The sequence below is a fragment of the Melospiza georgiana genome, chromosome 3, assembly GCF_028018845.1.
Source record: "Melospiza georgiana isolate bMelGeo1 chromosome 3, bMelGeo1.pri, whole genome shotgun sequence".
Lineage (NCBI taxonomy): Eukaryota > Metazoa > Chordata > Aves > Passeriformes > Passerellidae > Melospiza > Melospiza georgiana.
In genome coordinates, this window is record NC_080432.1 from 75,674,036 (window position 1) to 75,691,905 (window position 17,870).

At 37.2% G+C, this 17,870-nt stretch overlaps 1 protein-coding gene across 1 annotated transcript in view; it reads left to right on the forward strand.

Annotated features, from left to right (window-relative positions):
* Nucleotides 1-17,870, forward strand: part of TRDN (triadin) — a 272,472-nt gene that overhangs the window by 40,899 nt on the left and 213,703 nt on the right. The window contains 3 exon segments of the mRNA XM_058019925.1: nt 7,174-7,276; nt 7,278-7,383; nt 13,937-13,946. Coding sequence (XP_057875908.1) covers nt 7,174-7,276; nt 7,278-7,383; nt 13,937-13,946 — 219 coding nt within the window.

A 17,870-nucleotide genomic window follows, 5' to 3' on the forward strand; every position in this document is an offset into this window, starting at 1 on the left:
AATCTTATTATTTAGTTTTTAGTCAGTGAAAATTAGTAGAATTATTTTTATTCAGTTCACAGAAACCCCAAGACAGTTTTCAGCCAAGTGAACCATCCTTATTTAAAGCAAACAGAGAGAGGGGGAGAGAGACAGAGATTACATTCTTTTACTTTAGGAAGAAATGCAGCAGAAGTAAATTGATTCATGAACTCATTATATCTTGGTGCAAAGAAATGCATGTCAAGTTGAAATCTTCAGTGATTTCAGTAATAGGCAAACTACCAAAATAATTAATAAACTTAAAAAAGGAACTTTGCCAATATTAGAGGTACCTTCATTATGTTCTGAGCCACAAGGATAATTTCACTCAGTGGTAAATTGTAAACTACATGTAACAGTCTGGAGTCCTGAGAGAAGGCTTAAATGAAGGACAAAACCACAGGACTATTTTTGAAAGGAATATTTCTATTTATCACAATTCTCATGAAAAGCTTTTTCTCTTTCCAAACCACTGTTAAAACCACTGTGACATGGATAAATTGATATCACTGCTAATTCACAATAAAGTTAAAACCTGGTACATTTCAGCTCCTCCAGAGTGAGAGCTTCTACTACTTAGAAGTAGTTTCACTGCTCCCTTTGGTCCTGATATGCACCATTATACTTTTTGTAACTAGACTGTATTTAGGTCTTTGCAATGGAAAATGAGCACAACTTTGTACATTTAATTAGAGGTTTTATAATAAAGCTTTTCCATGGAATTTTTCACTACAGCCCACCACTGACTATCAGTGCTCCAATACTTTGTTCAGAATAAGTCTTTCCTTCTTCAGTAAATTTTAACCATTGGTTTTGTCCTTTATTTAGTTTTTAGTCTCTGCTTTAGGCTCAAATTTGAAATACAGAGATGTCCATATCTTGCACGTGAATTTTGATCCTTAGGGAGATTTGGCAGGAATAACTGAGATGAGTGAGCTGAATCCCTAAAATGGAAAGAGCAGAAATGCTGATGCAACTGTCTCATAAATCAGGAAAGCTGTCAAGTCAGCTGGAAGCCGGTAGGTGTGCAAAGACATCCATCAAAGGATGGATGTGATTATCAGCTCCATAATTTCGTTTGTCAAAATGGGAAAAACCTTCAAATCAAGGCAGCAGATACTTAGTGGGTTTTGATTTTGGCTTATATTCAACCTTACATCTGCAACAGGTACTGGAGATTTTGCAATTACCGAAGAAGCTATGGCATTATGTGAGACCATTATAAACATAAAGGGGGAGCTGCCAGCTCTCTACCTGGTGCTGGGTGCATCCAGAGGGAAGCTGTTTGTCAGTACCTGCTTCTAAGTTCCCTGATATAATGTATTAAAGTAATAAAAAAACCCTGCCTCAAGTGACAGGCACGGCTCCATGTGGTCAGAAACAGTACCTGGAGACTCACAAGGGAACAAAAGGCCTGTGGCTACTTCTGCCTTTATCTGGCTAATGTCTACAGCAGGATTTTTTGGTGGTAGAGACTGAATGAACTGCATTACGATAACTGATTTCTTCTGCACCAAGAAATGGTCAGCATAGTCTGACTACTGAAAGACTTGGAGATATTTTGTGTTGTGTTGTGTTGTGATCATCTTCAGTCTAAGCAACTCCAACATGGCAATTGTGCAGCTGATTTCTGATGATCCTTGCAACACAAAGCCCATTAATCCACCTCAGCTCCATACAGTTAAGGGATAGAAGCATTGGGGTGGTAGAGATCTTCCACTGGAGCAATGGGTCTCAAAATGATAGCAGTCTCATTGTGTTCACTGGTTTGGATTGTCATTGGTGGGACTGGTGCTCCAAGGTGAGTAAGGGCAGAACCTGATGGGAGCAGACGGAGCGGGTCTGCAGTGCAGGATGACTCTGCGTCCTTGCAGTGTATGCAAACTGCCAGAGGACAGTAGACGTGTGAAAAATACCAGGAAAATATTTAGTTTCAGTGCTTCTTTTGCAGCAGAAGATCTCTAAAGTTGAAGTAACACATGATAAATTTAAGCTATTTTTAATAAGGGCTTTGGGATAGAACAGTGAAAAAAGGCTATCAATAAGTGCCTAACTTCACCTCAAACTCAGCGGCAGAATCAATCTGACATTGCAAAGATTCAGGAAATGTTTGAAAATCTGGACGACAAAAGATCCAATTTTTGAATGTAAAGTTTTCCAGAGGGAAATGAGAGAGAAAAGAGGCTGTCATTTTATAAATAACTTTTAAAGGAATTCTTTACAATCAAGTATGTGTGTGCCTGGCTTCACAATAAAAAGCCAAGCTTTCAGCTGACAAGTCATCAAGTGCAGTGACAGTAGAGTTTCTGACTCTCAAAAATGTGGTGATGGTTTTAAAATTTTGTTTTTCTTTGGTGTCAGAAGACAAACAGCTGCCCAGTTTCAAAAGCAAGAGATCTTAAGATCTCCTATACTATTCTCTAGTACATTTTGTCAAATACACATCAGGTAAGAACCTCTGACTGTACCTGTTCTTTCAAAACAAATCCTACTGCTCACTATAGGAAGGGAATGTAAAGTAGATATTGATTTGTAAAACAGCTGCAGTATATTGACACAATCTGAACAATGAGATGACATTTTGGCTGAAGAATGCTTTTTCTAACAGCAGAAGAAAAATACAAGTCTGCTCACATCAAGTACCATTTTTTTATTTCTGGGTTTTTTGGTATTTCATTGGCAGGTATTGACCAGACAGTATGTTTCTATACTGTGCTCGATTCATGTGTTAGATTTGCTCCCTTCTATGTTAGGAGATTCTTCAGAATTTTCTCTCTTTGCAAAATTGATGTATTAATTGCACAGCAACCAGAGATGCAATTATCAAAGAAAGTGAGGGGAATTTTGTTACAAGCTTGCTTTGGATCATTGAGACCACCAGGGCTCCAACCCTGTATTATCTTAAAAGAGATGTGTGCATAACAAAGAAAACTTCAAATTTGGATTATTTTTCTATTTTCAAGTCAGGAAGGATAAGACAATAATACTTCTGCCACCCTTATCTTGCATGTGCTGGTATATAACGTTCTTTAGATTTTGAATTTTGGCATTCATGCTTTCTAAACATACTTTTTCAGGCAACAAAGTTTGTTTCTTTTTTTCTGAATTTAGCTGGTAAAAAATGCTGGGAATTGTGTCTGAAGTCATAAGGTGTGAGATGCCATTATCTGCTGTAACAATGAGTAAAATTTCAGTTGCCACTGGAATTCCTCCACCTCAATGACATTACATTGTGTGGCTGTCAGAGGGCTGAGGCACAGTATTTCTCTCACCAGTGGTTCCTTCTAAACAGCCTCAAAATACACTCTTATTCTCTGTGTAACAGAAGTATGAACAGTATAGAGAGCAAGGCATATGTATTTAATTTTGCCCTGTTGGTTGTGACTGTAATAATAGAAGCTCAATTTGAGAGGAGAACCTTTTAAAACCCTTTCGAGACTAAAGTGTTCATACAAATCACTGTGTTAATTATATATGCTAAAAATTATGCAAATATTCTTTTTAGCGGTGAATTAATAATGTTAATTATTTGAAAAATAGCATCTAAGTGCAGGGGATTTTTACAAAATTGTGTCAAAGTATTTAAAATTCTCATGCTGAGTGTACATTTTAATAGTTCTGATTTATTTCTTTTTTAATAGTGACAGATGAATTCTCTCTGTACTATTTTAATGTTGAGCAACTGACACAAGAGACAATTACAGGTGCAAAATTGTTACATGGGTTCCAGATTATTGCACAAATTTCTTAAATAATCATTTACATTTCACATCTTAATGTTTCAATTTATTTGCCTGTGGCACAACTGAAATAATGCTAATGGAAATGCAAAAATTGTAGCAACTAAGAGAGACATATTCAAGTGAGACTCTTGACCTCTTCTTTAGAGTTGTGGACATAAATTGCTGCCCAATCTGAAAATTTGTCAGAAAAGAGTACTCATGACCCGGGCATTGGTATGCACCTGGATCAGAATGTTTAGTTCATAAATTATTTGACGTATCCATATATTTTTAGCTTCCCAAAGGCATTCTTATGTCCAATACTTCCTCTGGTGAAGGGTAGCACCGCCTGAAAAGCAAGATATAACCACTTCCCGGTGCCTCCCACAGCTGGTGCTATAGCAGTAGACCTTTGCTTTCAAGCATATTTATGTGCAGGTACCACACCACTGCTACTGTTCAAGCTGGGGCTCTCTACAGCTTTACATCTGCACCACTGATGGAATGCTTTGAGTCCCAGACTTTTCCAGTATTTTGTCCTGGGATTTACATAACCTTTGACAGTGATGAGGTAGGCTGCTACCACTGTGCGAGGCTGACACTCAAATAATGAACTACTGGATTTCGTACAGTGTATCTGTAGTACTCCAAAGAAGAACAAAGCAAACTAGAAAAGTTTAAAAAATTAAACTAAAATCTGAGAGGCAATATCTTAATACTCGGTTATTGAGTTATGGAAATAAGGTTGTGGAAATAAGGTTTCAGTTCTATGGAACGTATGGCAAGATTATTTTATAAATAAATAAATAAATAAAAGCAGGCCTCAAGGTTTGTAAAGAAATGTAACTGATATTATATGCCCTCTTACACTGAGAATAGCAAATAATAAAGGAATAAAATGTGTGGCTACAATTCATTCATTCATTCATTCATTCATTCATTCATTCATTCATTCATTCATTTATTCATTCATGCATTCATTCATTCATTCACACACACATTCTTTCCATAAACTGACTCAAGCTAAGTGGTGTATTTGATGAAGGACAGCTGATCAAGGGACTGAAAAACTTTCAATAAATCATTAAAATTATCTTTCAGTATAATCATAGTATATACATATTTTCAGTTAAATAATTACATTTACAATTATTGATTGCAGATGCAATGCAAATACACAAGCAATAAAGTACATAATCAACATTTTGGTTTTCAAAATTCACACAGTTCTCACTTGCTTTAGCTGAGATCTTTGAAAACTCTGAAAATTGGCCTTTAATTGATCAAGTTGGGTGAGAAAGAGGTTCTTTGGTGACAGAACTTCTACTGCAATGCACGATCAACAACTAACAGAAAGATTCTTCCAGATAATTATCAGAAATAACTTGAACAGCCAAACATTCTTCATCTGACATCAGAGAGATACCATAGGGAAAAGATATGTTGTACCATAAATTAGATGTTGTGTTTGCTCTTTTTTCTTTTCAGTGGTGGTTGATTTCTGGTGAAGAAAAGTTTTATACATATGAGGACACAACGTCACTGCCACAGGACTGTGAGAAGTCTTTTTTAGTTAGTAGATTATATTCAGTTCAGTCCCTGAGCTATTTCATTAGATAATATTGCTCTTTCCCAGGACTCAGGAAAAAACAAAGTGTGGGATCATTTTCTACCTTCTTGAAAGAATGCTTATATTACACCAGACTGTCTAACATATCTACTCCACAGTCTTTATCAGAAAGTTTATTAGATTTTGTTCAGGAAGGAGACTCCAAATTTTATTCTTATTCATCCCTGATTAAAACAGGAAATGTGGAAGAGTCTGTAGGTTGGGTTTTACACCTGAAGGCACAGGAGAGCTGGTAACCTGGCAGAATCCTTCACACTGAGGACTCAGAAACACTGATAAATGCCAGTGATGAAATCCTAACCCCTCAGCAATGACTGACACAGATGTTATTTTTGCAGATAACAGTCTTATGGTACACGAAGCATTAGTCATATCTTTTAAATAATTCAGCAGAATATTAATATACTCCAACTGCCTTGTAGTTAAGAGTGGCAGGTGTGTTTAAGTTAACCCTCAGAAAACACCCAGACCATCCAAGACATGAATTTGCTTCAGGACCACCAGCTTTAAGTGCCTGATTCTCCATACTTTTTGACTCCAATAAAAGGGTTGATAGATATTGTATACTCAGACAATATAAAAGAGGGGTTTTTTTTGTCTTTCTGTTATGCACTGATACTGGTCTTTTAGGAGGAAAAGAGCAAGAGTAAATTTCTGTTCCAGTCCACTGGTGTTAGTATGGAGTGGAAAACTGGAAATATTAGTCAAGTGGTTTAAAAAGACCATTAGGATTTAGTCTGCCAGAAGTGTTTACCTGTTGCTGTCAGGGCACTACTGTGACAGATGAAAAGTTGTGGGGTTTTTACTAAAACCAAAATTTACTGGTGGGCAGAATGGGGGTAAGAAGGGCTCATTTGACAAATGCTGTAAAGGAAGTGGGATGGCATTATTTACAGACTAGGTTTGTCAATTCAGGTTACGTAGGGGAATTGGGACCATAACTCTGCTTATGGCATGAACCGCTCACCTCTTGCAGTCTTCTGCCTTTGCGTAACCTTCCCAGGGCTGTGTAACACCCACATTTCTGTCAGGCATCTCTTTGCTGTATATAGGCCACAAACATGATTTTGAACATTAGCTCAAGTTCAGTGATGTGTGGAAAGTATATGTTTTGGTTGATTGTGCAAAATGCATGTTCTGGTGGATTGTACTTTCAATCCTGTGTTTGTTTATCTGATGTTATGTGAACTTTGTTATTTCTGCAGCTGAATCCAAGGTTTGCCCCATTCAGCTGTCATGCTCTGCTTCTTATTTGTAGAACAAATAACATTTTTTTGTTGTTACTCTGAAAATGGGGAAAATAGAAGTATTGTTATATCTGCCTTCTTGAGGGATTGACTATAAACCTATCTGCTTTCCCTCTCTTAAGGAAAAATGCACAAAACCACAATATAACAAAACCAAAACCCCTTTCTCAATTAACTGTAACAAGAAACATGTTTTTCCTTGCTCATCATAAGGCAACATTGTTAGGTGAAGCCAAATCCAAATATTCAGGTTACTTTTTCTTCCCAAAACCTTTCTCCTGACATTAATTTGCACAAACGCCTGAACTTTCCAGTTAGCTGAGGAGAGTGGAATAGGCAGGGGTGACCAGAGAGAAGAATCCTTAAGGTACAAGGCACATAAAATAGGATTTTATAGTCAAATGTCCGCTTCACAGACTGCCTATGAATTAAAAAAACCACAAGTGCAGTTATAACTACTTCCAAGACCCACAAAATGATCTCAAGCACAAACCCTTGTGGCGGAGGCCAGATCCCCCAGAGAATATTTGCGTCCCGGCCTGGATTGTTTCAGGCTCGCACAACAAGAGCCGGCCGTGCTGCCCTGGCGGCCCTGGCCCCTGCACCTGCCAGCAGCTCCTTGGCAGCCGTGCCCCGTGCCAGCTGTACCAGCGCTGCACGCTGTCCTCAGGCCCCGGGAATGCACCCGGCAGCTTCCAAAAGTCCCCAGTGCCCTTGCCTTGCCTTCTGAGCTCTGGGGACGCAGCTGAGGAGCTTCTGCTTGGTGCCTCTGGGGTAATGCTTTTATTTTCATTTAAGCTGGGAATTTGGAAAAAGAAATGGTGTAGCTGTCCTTTTAGGATCATTGTAGTCCTCTACATTTGGTCTATTTGTGTTCTGCTCTTTCAGGGTTTCTGGAGAGGAGAAAGAAAGACCTAGCAATTCTTTTCAGTAAGTGCTTGGCAGAGAAATATTCTTTTTGGTTTGCCTTAGGAAGTTGACTGTGGACTTGTGTTGGAGCTTGGACAGGAATCTAAATGGATTGACAATGACAAATGGTGGTGTATTATTGAAGGAAAATTGAAATATATGTGCTCTGATGAGTTGTAAAGACATCAATGCTCAAAATTATATTTCCTTCTAAAAGATCCTTTAATTTTTAGACATACTTTTTTCAGGGCAGTCACAGCTGTCAGCACTGACAAGGTTGAATTTACTAATTCATGTCTTCTACTCTGTAAAGAAGCTAAACTGCCTAATGAAAAAGCTCCCAGATTAGATTTTCTTTTTAAATAGTAATGATGATGATGATAATAATAATAGTAATAATAATAAAGTGGGTTCTTCATCTGCAATTCCAGCTTTGATCTCTCCAAGACTGTGACTAGAATGTAGGAGAAAGAAAGAGGAAGGACAAAGAAAAATTATGGCTGTTGTAGAAACAAAGTTTTTTATAAATCTGGTTTCTTTCATGTAATTTCTTTCTTAGAAATGATAATTGCTGAAATACGTTGTGTGCTTTATATTTTTCTCCTTTGTTCTCTATCTGTCTCTCCGTATATTTTTGACAAATAACAGATTCAATTTCTTCTTCAGCGTTTTGCGTCATACGTTTCTGTAGTGCCGGATGGGTGACTGTGGCACACAGAGAGTTAATTCATCTGCAGGACTTTTATTTCATTAGAAAATTGTTTCTCCACTGCCAGGAGTTGATATCTGTTGTGTCTGTGGAAATGCATAGCTCAAGCAGGTCCTGATATCCCTGGGCAAACAGGATCCTGGGAATAGCAGAAAAACATGAAGTTAAAAAAAACCCAAACAACCACAATATTCAGGAGACACAAACTCTCAGCAAAACCCCTCTTAGACCTGCAGCTGTATTGCACAGAGATGTCCAGGACAAAAAGTGCTTGAAAATGACTTTTAATTCACTGTGCCTAGATACTGAGTGTCAGCTCTCAAAGCATGAAAGTGCCAAAATCCAGATGGACCTCCTGACACTTTGACTGGGTTTATTACAAGGTAAATACTTTGCCAATGTGACTAGGGGAGGTCCAGTCTAGCCTGAGTGTCTAAGAACATGTGGTACATAATGTACCATATCAAGAAGAAGAGTAAGCTATTAAATAGAAAGGAAGATGAGATTTCCCCTTGGCTGTGAAGATCAGCCTGAGCAGATAGTTTAAAGCATCCCAAAAAGAGTTCACATTACTGAAGATACTTGATGCTTAGTTTTACTCCATGTTTTTTTTTCTCAAGTACTTGGCATGAAAACATTTATATTTCTTTGTCTTTTCACAGCAGACTTTTGGTCAAAATTTTCTTTCTCTCCATCTGTTTTTGGCAATGGGCTGGACTATGGTCATAGCTGGAAAAAACCCACTAAATGCAGATTTCTATTGAAATGTTTCATAAGTCTAAGATGTGAAGAAATTTTAAAATGTATTATTGGAAATTTGGAGCTGGCTTTGAAATTTGAAGTTCAGGAGCAATTTTGCTCTTTGTCTAGGTATTTCTGTGTGATATATTTCTGAGCCCTGTTTTTTCATCACAAAAACTTGGTTTCAAATAATTTTTTAAAAGTCAGTGATGTTTTTTTCAGAAAATTCCTGTTCTCAAGGAAGGTCATGGGAACTGAAGTCACCTTGCTTTGCAAGGACATTTTTTACCAAACACCAAATACTTTGTTATATTTGAAAGTTCTCAATCAGTATTTGACAGAGCATTTATATATTCTGTGTCAGAGCCAATCCCCATCTCTAATAATCTTTGGGCAACTTTCTATGTTCTGTCCATGGTCAAGCTTGGATAGAGATTGTCCTGAAAAAAAGATGATTATAGTGTATTTTTTGTCATTGTTTCTTAAAATAGTCAGCTCCAGATATACCTTTTCCAGTGTCATAGAACTTGTCTGTGAAACAGTTTCTGAGTAATTTTCTAGACGTGAAAGTAAAGCCACATAGGTGCTAAAAACAATACTCATTAAGAATAGCAATAATCAAAGGAAAAGGAAAAGCGTGTTACACGGAGCTGCTAAAGGTCATCCAAATGCAGTCTACCTTGACATACTGCAATAAATGCCCTCCCTGAACCTATCTTACAGTAATATAAGTTATGTAAATAATATAGTAATATAATATAATTTTTATTATATAGTAATATAATATATTTTTTATAGTTAAAGCAGAGAACACTAAAACACCCAACTCTCCTAAGCTAGGGGGCTGCTTTAGTCTGATTGCCTGCCATAGACAGCCTTCTTGGCCAGCTTGCAAGAAGACTAAGTAGGATGTTCTTGTTTCCTAGAAGTAGTTTTATAATCAGTTGGCCTTCTTGGACGTTAGAAAATGTTCATTATTCACACACCTTGACTGAAGCTACTTCAGCAGTTTTGCAGTACAATGACTAAGAGTGATATCAACCATAGTAAAGCAGAACAGTCAGTGTCATAGATATTTTCTTTTGTACCTGCTGTGTTTCTATCATATAGCTTTGGAAGTGTCCTTTAATGAGCTCAGAGTGCCAAGGTGATGTGACCCCAGTGTGCTTATCAGCTGTCCCCAGGCAGAGGCTGATTTGCATTCAGACCAGTCAGCCTACAGGGACAGAGCTCCTTATCCGTCTGTCAGTAGTTCACACTAAATGTAGGACAGATCTACTATGGAGTTCAACCTACTGTCTCCTACATATTAAATAAAAACTTTTTAAAGGTACTGTGTATGCAATTCTCTGAAATATGGTGCAACAACATTGATTTATGAGACAAACATATATGTGCCAAGATTTAACCTAGATCTGATGTGATACCAAGGTCTTGCTTTGATCTGTATTTTGTGTGTGCTTCAGAATATCCAGAATATGCCTATATATTTGCCATGTTGATTCAAAAAATCTTGCAACCATTAATTATGAAATATCAATCACACAGGGAAAAAAATTACTTGAGAGTTGTGTAATGGTCCATAGAAAGTCACAGCTACATCTTTGACTGATCAAGACTACAAAGGCACCAGAATGTGTGTTCCTATTCACACTGGAAAACATGGTATTACTAGTGGGGCTGAATGAAAAACTCATCTAGAAGTAATAGTATTCCTAAACAAAAATAAAGCATAAAAAGTAAAAGTCTATTTCAGGGCAAACCAGCTTTATACGCACATCAAAGCTCAGTTGGCAGACATCATTCTAATCCTATATTTGCTTCTGCATATGTCTTTGTTACTCACTAGATTCAGGAACATTCACCCTCTCCTTGGCATTATACTTTCATCCTATATTTAGTTCTTATCAGTTGATTGCTGGGTATTTCTGATAACAACATACTCCCATGTGGTCTGCGGAGATCATTGGATGTATCAGTGTTAAAGTTAAGTTCCCTTTCCTTGACCCAGCTGTGCTACTGAGCATGCACTGGGGTACAAAACTCTTTTCTTAGGAATAGTTTGATTCTCAGTAGGACTGAACTCTGAGAATTCATCAGTAACATGTTAGCAGACAACTCAAATATTGTCCTGCATTTTCTTGTTGAATGACTGTTATACTCAATTCCTCCAATACTTTCTTATATCAGTATCAAAATCTCTCCTCTCTTACCTCATAATTTCATGTGAACTATTGTCTCTCCTAATTCCCTTTTTAGTAATATCATCAAGGCAACCCAAAAATCACCTCAAAGTATTTGTATATTCCTACTTTAATTATATGAACAAGCAAACTTTTCACAAATAAGCAGGAGTTTGCGTTAGAGTCTGACAAATACTAAACCTCTGGCATTTTCCTAAAAAAATTGCTCAAGTAAGTGCTTCACTTTGTTCCATCAGTCAGGGTTCTTAGTGAAATATGCATTATCTGAGATCAAGGCATGTGGCTACATGCAGACATTAGTAGCAGTATACAGTATGTCCTTCTCCCCTCTTCCTAGTATTGTCACTTTTTTCCCTATCAGGCAACTATAGAGAAAAGAGAACTGTCATTTTATTTTGTCTAACACAGACTTGTGTATCTGAGAAATCTGGTGCGAGGGTGTAGCTGTTTCTGCACTTCCCCCCCTCCCTTCCCACCACTGAACGTGAGAACTGATCCCAGGACAGCTCATTTACCATGTAACCCCTGTGAGCAGGAGCAGGATATTTATTGCTAACTTGAGGCAAGAGCATTTTTTCATTATGCCCAAGGCATAATCAGAAGAAACTATGAGAAACTTGTGTGTGTCCAGGTTTAGACATCACTTGCAAGAACCAAAGTAGTTTTAGATTTTTCATTTTCCATGTTGTTTGAGGAGCAAGGAGAGAGGACATCTTACAAAAGAATATTTCTGGTCAGGTTAGGCAGAAAAGGTTCCCACTAAAATGAAATTTTCAACATATAAACTAGGTCAGGAAAATATGTTTACTTTGTTGCAAGAAGATTGGTATAAATTTTTCAGTTACTGCATGCTGTGAGTTTCACAGATTAGTTTAAAAGAAACTCCTAAACTGAATCAGGAGCTAAAGTTTTTAGATTTTGAAAAAAACTTTGAACTTGCCCTTAAAAGTTTTTCAGATTTTTTGGTTGCTTAGACTTCTAAAGAATAAATGTGATATTCTTTATAATTTCCAGATGGCAATGTTTGTTTCTCAGTTTCAACATACATGCACACACACATAACTTCTTTTATTTTAGTTCTGTGTATTTTCATGAAGGCTGTGATTATTTCTAGTAAATATGACACTCAGATCCCTTGACTTTTTCCTCCTTAAAGGGAGCAACTGCATAACTTCCAATACATTTGCCTAAAGCCACACTTTATGTGTGTATAAGTATATACACATATATATGTGTAAGATATACATACATATATATACATATATGTAAGATATTGGTGCATATGTCATCTTTAGCCTGCTTCCCAGAATGAATATTTTGTGCATACAAGGGAGGGTATGAGAGGGTACCAACCACTTCTCTTTCTGGCTGCTGGGCTGATGTTGTGGAAAATTGGTTTAAAATTGGATTCTCTCGCTTCTTCTACTCTTATATTTTGATTTCAGAACAACAGGCCATGACTGAGGGTAAGCATAAATAGTAACAAGGGAGTAAGGAGGGGAAAGGAGGGCAGGTGGTAGGAGCTGCAATGTAAAGTGGTGAGGGACAGGCAATCATGCACATATAGTTAGTTATACAAACACCTATGTCTCGCCATGTCACTCTGGTTTTTTAAGATTTTCTAAGCCTTCTGATGTTGACATTCTTTTAGTGAACTTTCTCGCACACTTTCTGTAAATAACTCATTGTTTTACATTTCTTTATGGAGGAGGAGAGAGTTGATAGACTGTTGGTTTAACCAGTGTCATTGGAGAGGTGTCACCATCACCCTCCAATCCACTGTCACTTTTAGAAAACTATAAATGTTGGAGTCAGAAAATAAACCTCCCTTTTTTCTTCACCTTAAGAACAGCAGTGTGAGCTTGTGTTCTTTCGTGTCCTATAGTGACATGGGCATAGTCCACAATCTCGGGATCTTGCTACATAAAACAAGAAAAGATTCAGACATTAATTTTTCCCCATTTATCTCTCTCCCCATGTTCCAAAATGAAGACTTTATTATGTTTTGAATTTGAATAGGAATGCAAGTGAAAAAAAATCCTGACTTCTCAGGATTGGTTAGCTCTGTGCTTCAGGTATTCAGATGATCTATTTCACATCTTAAGCAAGTAGTAAAGCTGTCAAAACATTGGTGACCCCAAATATTTAACTGTTCATAAAAATGGAACTGCTTCAGCAGAAGAGATATAATGAATAAGAACAAGGGATTTGCCTTAGCATCCTTTACTAACCACTGACCTTTTGTGGGCAGCTGCTTTGTTGATATGTGAATGTGACTCCTCAGACCATTCTGATACTCATGAAAGAGTATTTTTGAAGAAATAAGGTTTTACAGGAAATCTCTTTATCAGCTTTAGTAAGGAGGATCTACTGAAGAACAGGCTAAAGGAGCAAACAGAGGGCTAGAGGGATGATCAGAAAAATGCTGTGTACTTAACATCAAATAATCAAACCTTGTCAGTGCAAAATACTAGGTTAGTAGAGCTAAAGAAGAAAGAGGCTCAAGCACTGATTGCAAGCTTTGTCTAGAAAAAGCTAGCATTTTCAGACAGGTGGCAGGTATGAAATGTGTTAAGGGTAGAGGGAAGAGGAAAAACCTGGTGGTGATTTTGCTGTTCAATGAACCTTTGCTTCTGCATCTTGTGCATTGGATAAATAGATTCCTTTCCCCACACTTTGCCACAGAGCCAGGTGCCAATATCTCCTGGGAGGAAGATGAGAAGTGTAAATGCCAGCAATGTAGCAGAGACAAGGTGACTATAGGTTCCCTAGCCAGAGCTGTTAAAGGTGGTTTCTGGTTTCATGTGACCATGACATTTACGTAAAGGTATGCTGGCTTTTCTGCTAATTTCATTTTCAACCTATTGACCCCATACATAATTCTACAGCTGTGGAATCGCAAGCAGTCCAAGGAAAAGATTGCTCAGGTTTTCAACTAATTGTTTTTATTTGAATTGTTAACATTTTACTTTCTCTAAATGCTTTTAAGAATCTACTTGCTTTCAGTTTTATTAAACCTTTTTAAAAATTACAGAATTTTTGAGCTACTTAAAGATTTCCATTAATCAGACCCATAAAATCAAGTCTTGTCTACTTAATATTTTTACATGTTGCCTTCCTGTATCTAGACTACATAAAATATTACTATTAAAATTTTAAGTGTTCTGTAATACTTAGATGAACTCCACAGGTATATGTGATAATTACAGCAAATCAGAAAAGGACAAAAAAAAATCCAAGCCAATTTTCTTGGTTCAAATTGCTATCTTAATTGGTTCTGAACTGCAACTAAGATTCTAAGTGGAGAAAATCACCTAAATTTACCCTCCCCCTTAGTCAGCGGTGAGCTTCATAGGACCCTCCCCAAGCCATATAAGGCCAGGAAGAATGTGCTAAGCACTGAGTGTGCTAAGAATAAAGTTGTACTGGGATGGATAAGGTTACTTTGAACTCTATATTTCATGTTTCCTGACATACCCCCCAAAGAACTGCAATTATGCTAGCAAGGCTGTAGGAGCGTTGAACAGTTCTTTCCCAGTTCTTGTGATTTTTGTTGCCTCTCTGTGCATTCCTGTCCTATTTAGAGCTGTGGTTTTTTGTATTTTATTTCTGGTGTGCATGGTTCTGAGGATATTAGAAAACCGTGCTGAAGGTTCACTCTGAGGCATGGCTATTTTTGTTAGAAGCTGATACTTTAGACTGAGCTTTAAGTGTTGCCTCTGGAAGGCCTTGGGTTGTTCTGGGAGGCCAGGTCTGCAGAGGAAACAGACATTTCAGAGAGCATAAAAGAAGAAGGAACACAATTAGAAAAAGCAGAGGACCTCCCTCCTTCTCATCCTGCAAGTCCTGCGAGAGTCAGCAGCCCAGAAGTACTATCTAAGGTGCCACAGTAAATCTTGACCTTTTAAACAGAATATCTCTTACCATCACCATGGCCGAGATTACAGCAGAAGGTACAGTAACTCTTTTCAAATATAATTAACAAAAAATGATTTGTGATTTAACAGTATAAGTGAAGTGGCCTGTCAAAATGATTTGTTGTTCTTAGCAAATTATGTTTTCGCTCCAGGATAATTTAATTTTGTTTTCCGCATTCCTTTCTCTTTTTCTTTCCTGTTTTTTCTTCTCTCCTTTACTTTTTCACTCTTGTAGCCTGAGTTTTTACGAGTTACTGAAAAAAGTTCTCTGTACACCTCTAAAAATAACCTTAGTTTCATTTGCAGAACACCATTATTTAGGCACCTCCATCAGAGTGATACAAACAGGGAATGTCTGAAGTTCAGAGTTTTATTCTCAAGCCTTTGCTCAGTAAACAGCTTTGGTAGTCCCTTATAATCAGAGATTTACCAGAGTCAGAACAGCTTAATTTGTTTGCCCTGATTTTTCCATGGGGTGCACAGAGTATTTTTGAAGTGTACGTGAAGTTACTGAATGGTAAAAGGCAAAAAACCCTTCTTCTATCCTTATTTAGGTAGACTTCTAAGGGAGTCAGTGAAAATGGTGCTGAAATAAATATGCCAGATGTCAGCCTGCAAAAATGAAAAGCAATTGTACTAACCAACAAATACATATTCTAAAATGTGAAGGTTTCATGTAGTTTAACATTTCCTGACCATTCATATTTAAAGTACATTTTAGATGCATAACAATATTTTATCAGCTGAAGTCAGAAGGGGGGATGTATTTTAAATGCAACCCTCTTTAATACTGAATATTTTAGTTGAATTTTACTCCAAATTTTTTTCCACTCTTTATCTGAATTTAATAATGACAAAAATACAAGAAATGCTTTTAAACAGTCTTCTGAGATTTACTTTATTCTGCTTCTCAAGATTATGTGGTGTTTCAGTGCATGAAAGGTGTTGTTTTCATCTTCCATTTTTTATTGTTCATGCTCATGTAAGAGGATCTGCATTAAGTGCTACTAGAAAGTGATCCTGTTCCCTCTTAAGGGCTATTGTTAGGACTGTGTCAAGTAGTATAGTCCTTGCTTGATGTCTGGTTAGCCACATCAGGGAAGCAATGTGATTTTTAATCAGCAGTTGGACTGATCTATAATTTACTTCTGGCTGCATGTACTGCCAAAACAGGTGGCTCAGCCTGACAGCCCTAACCCAGCTACTAACACTGGTTTATTTAGATATTCTTAACAAGGTTTGTTGGAAACATTGGTTATTTTCTGGCTGTTATGAGGCAAATCTGTGAAATAACCAAATTAGTGAGATTTTTTGTCCAAAATAAATGGAAAAAAAATATAAAACTTTACAACCGGTTTGACTTTTCAGTCATTGAGCTTATTAAAGAAAGAAAATTATAGACTCTAGAATGAAACAAAAAACCATTGAATGAAGGAAAGTAGGGTCTGAATTTTTTAAAATTTTGTTTGTAGTGTTTTACAGGAGTATTTTTACAGCTGTAACAGTATGTGTCTTCTCTGGGGCTTTTTGTACAAAGCATAGACTTAGATGATAAGGGACATCAGCTCCCCAGTAAACTGACCTTCCACGTGACAGGGAAATAAACTATATAATTAGTTTAATTTAGTAATATTTGGCTTAGTTTTATTTTGATTTCATGTACTTGGAATGCACTTGTAGTGATTGACTGATTTTTAGACACTGTATCCACAAGACGGAAATTTTATTTATGGCATAAAGTAAGAATTCAGCCTGAAGCTAATGTTTCACTGCAGTTTGTTTTCCTCTGGGGGTAGTACTGGCACTCACAACCTGAAAGTTTAGATATAAACTTCAGCAACATGTAGTTTGGAAAAAAAAAAAAGCTTTTTAACTACCTGTTACTTCACAAGATTGATTTTGTTTTTACAATTTATTTTGTTTTCCATACCACCTCCCAGCCCATGATTTGCTGGGCTCTTCATGACTTTGCTACAACTAAACCACTTGCTCCTTGCAATAGGTATTTATAACTTTTTTTCCACTGTCAGTCACAGAGGCAGACTCTTGGGCTCCTTGCCTTTGGGGGTACCATCCCGACACATCAGAGAGCAGGGCACAGCAGAGATGCAGGACAGTGAGTTTTCTGGTTCAGAGATTTGGCCCAGGGCTGGCAGGGTGTGCTGCTGCACATCTCAGGGCTCTCTTTCTGACAGCCTGTGTCAGGACAACAATCTATCCAGAGAAGAACAGGGGCAGTGGGGAGCTCTTTCAGGTCAACAGCATGATAATGACAGTGAGATTAAGTAATTTAAATATGTAGCCAATAAGCCCTCCACTGCCTACTTGCACCAAAACCCACATGTGCTACTTATTCTTTCACACAGCTACAAATTGTTAGTTGTGGAAATACTGGTGAAATGTACACTGTGAAAGACAAAATGAGATCCCTGAAGACAGCAATTCATAAATGTCCTTAGAAAGTTGGCAGGACCTATGTCTCTAGCTGTCAAGTATTTAAGAGAAGATTCCAGAGGATTATCTTCAGCATTCTCCTATTACATGTCATTGCCATCACAGAAATGTACTATTAAAAAATGGAAGTCCTTAAAATTGTATAAAAAAAAGTACAAAGACTCAGTACAGGGAATAAGTACTATGTATTTTCTATACTCTCAGGATCTAATATTATTATTAGTATTAGTCATATTATTAAAATTAATAGTAATTATTGCTCTTGTTATTATTACATTTAAGCAGTTACTGACTATTCTTGTAGCAGCCAGGATCT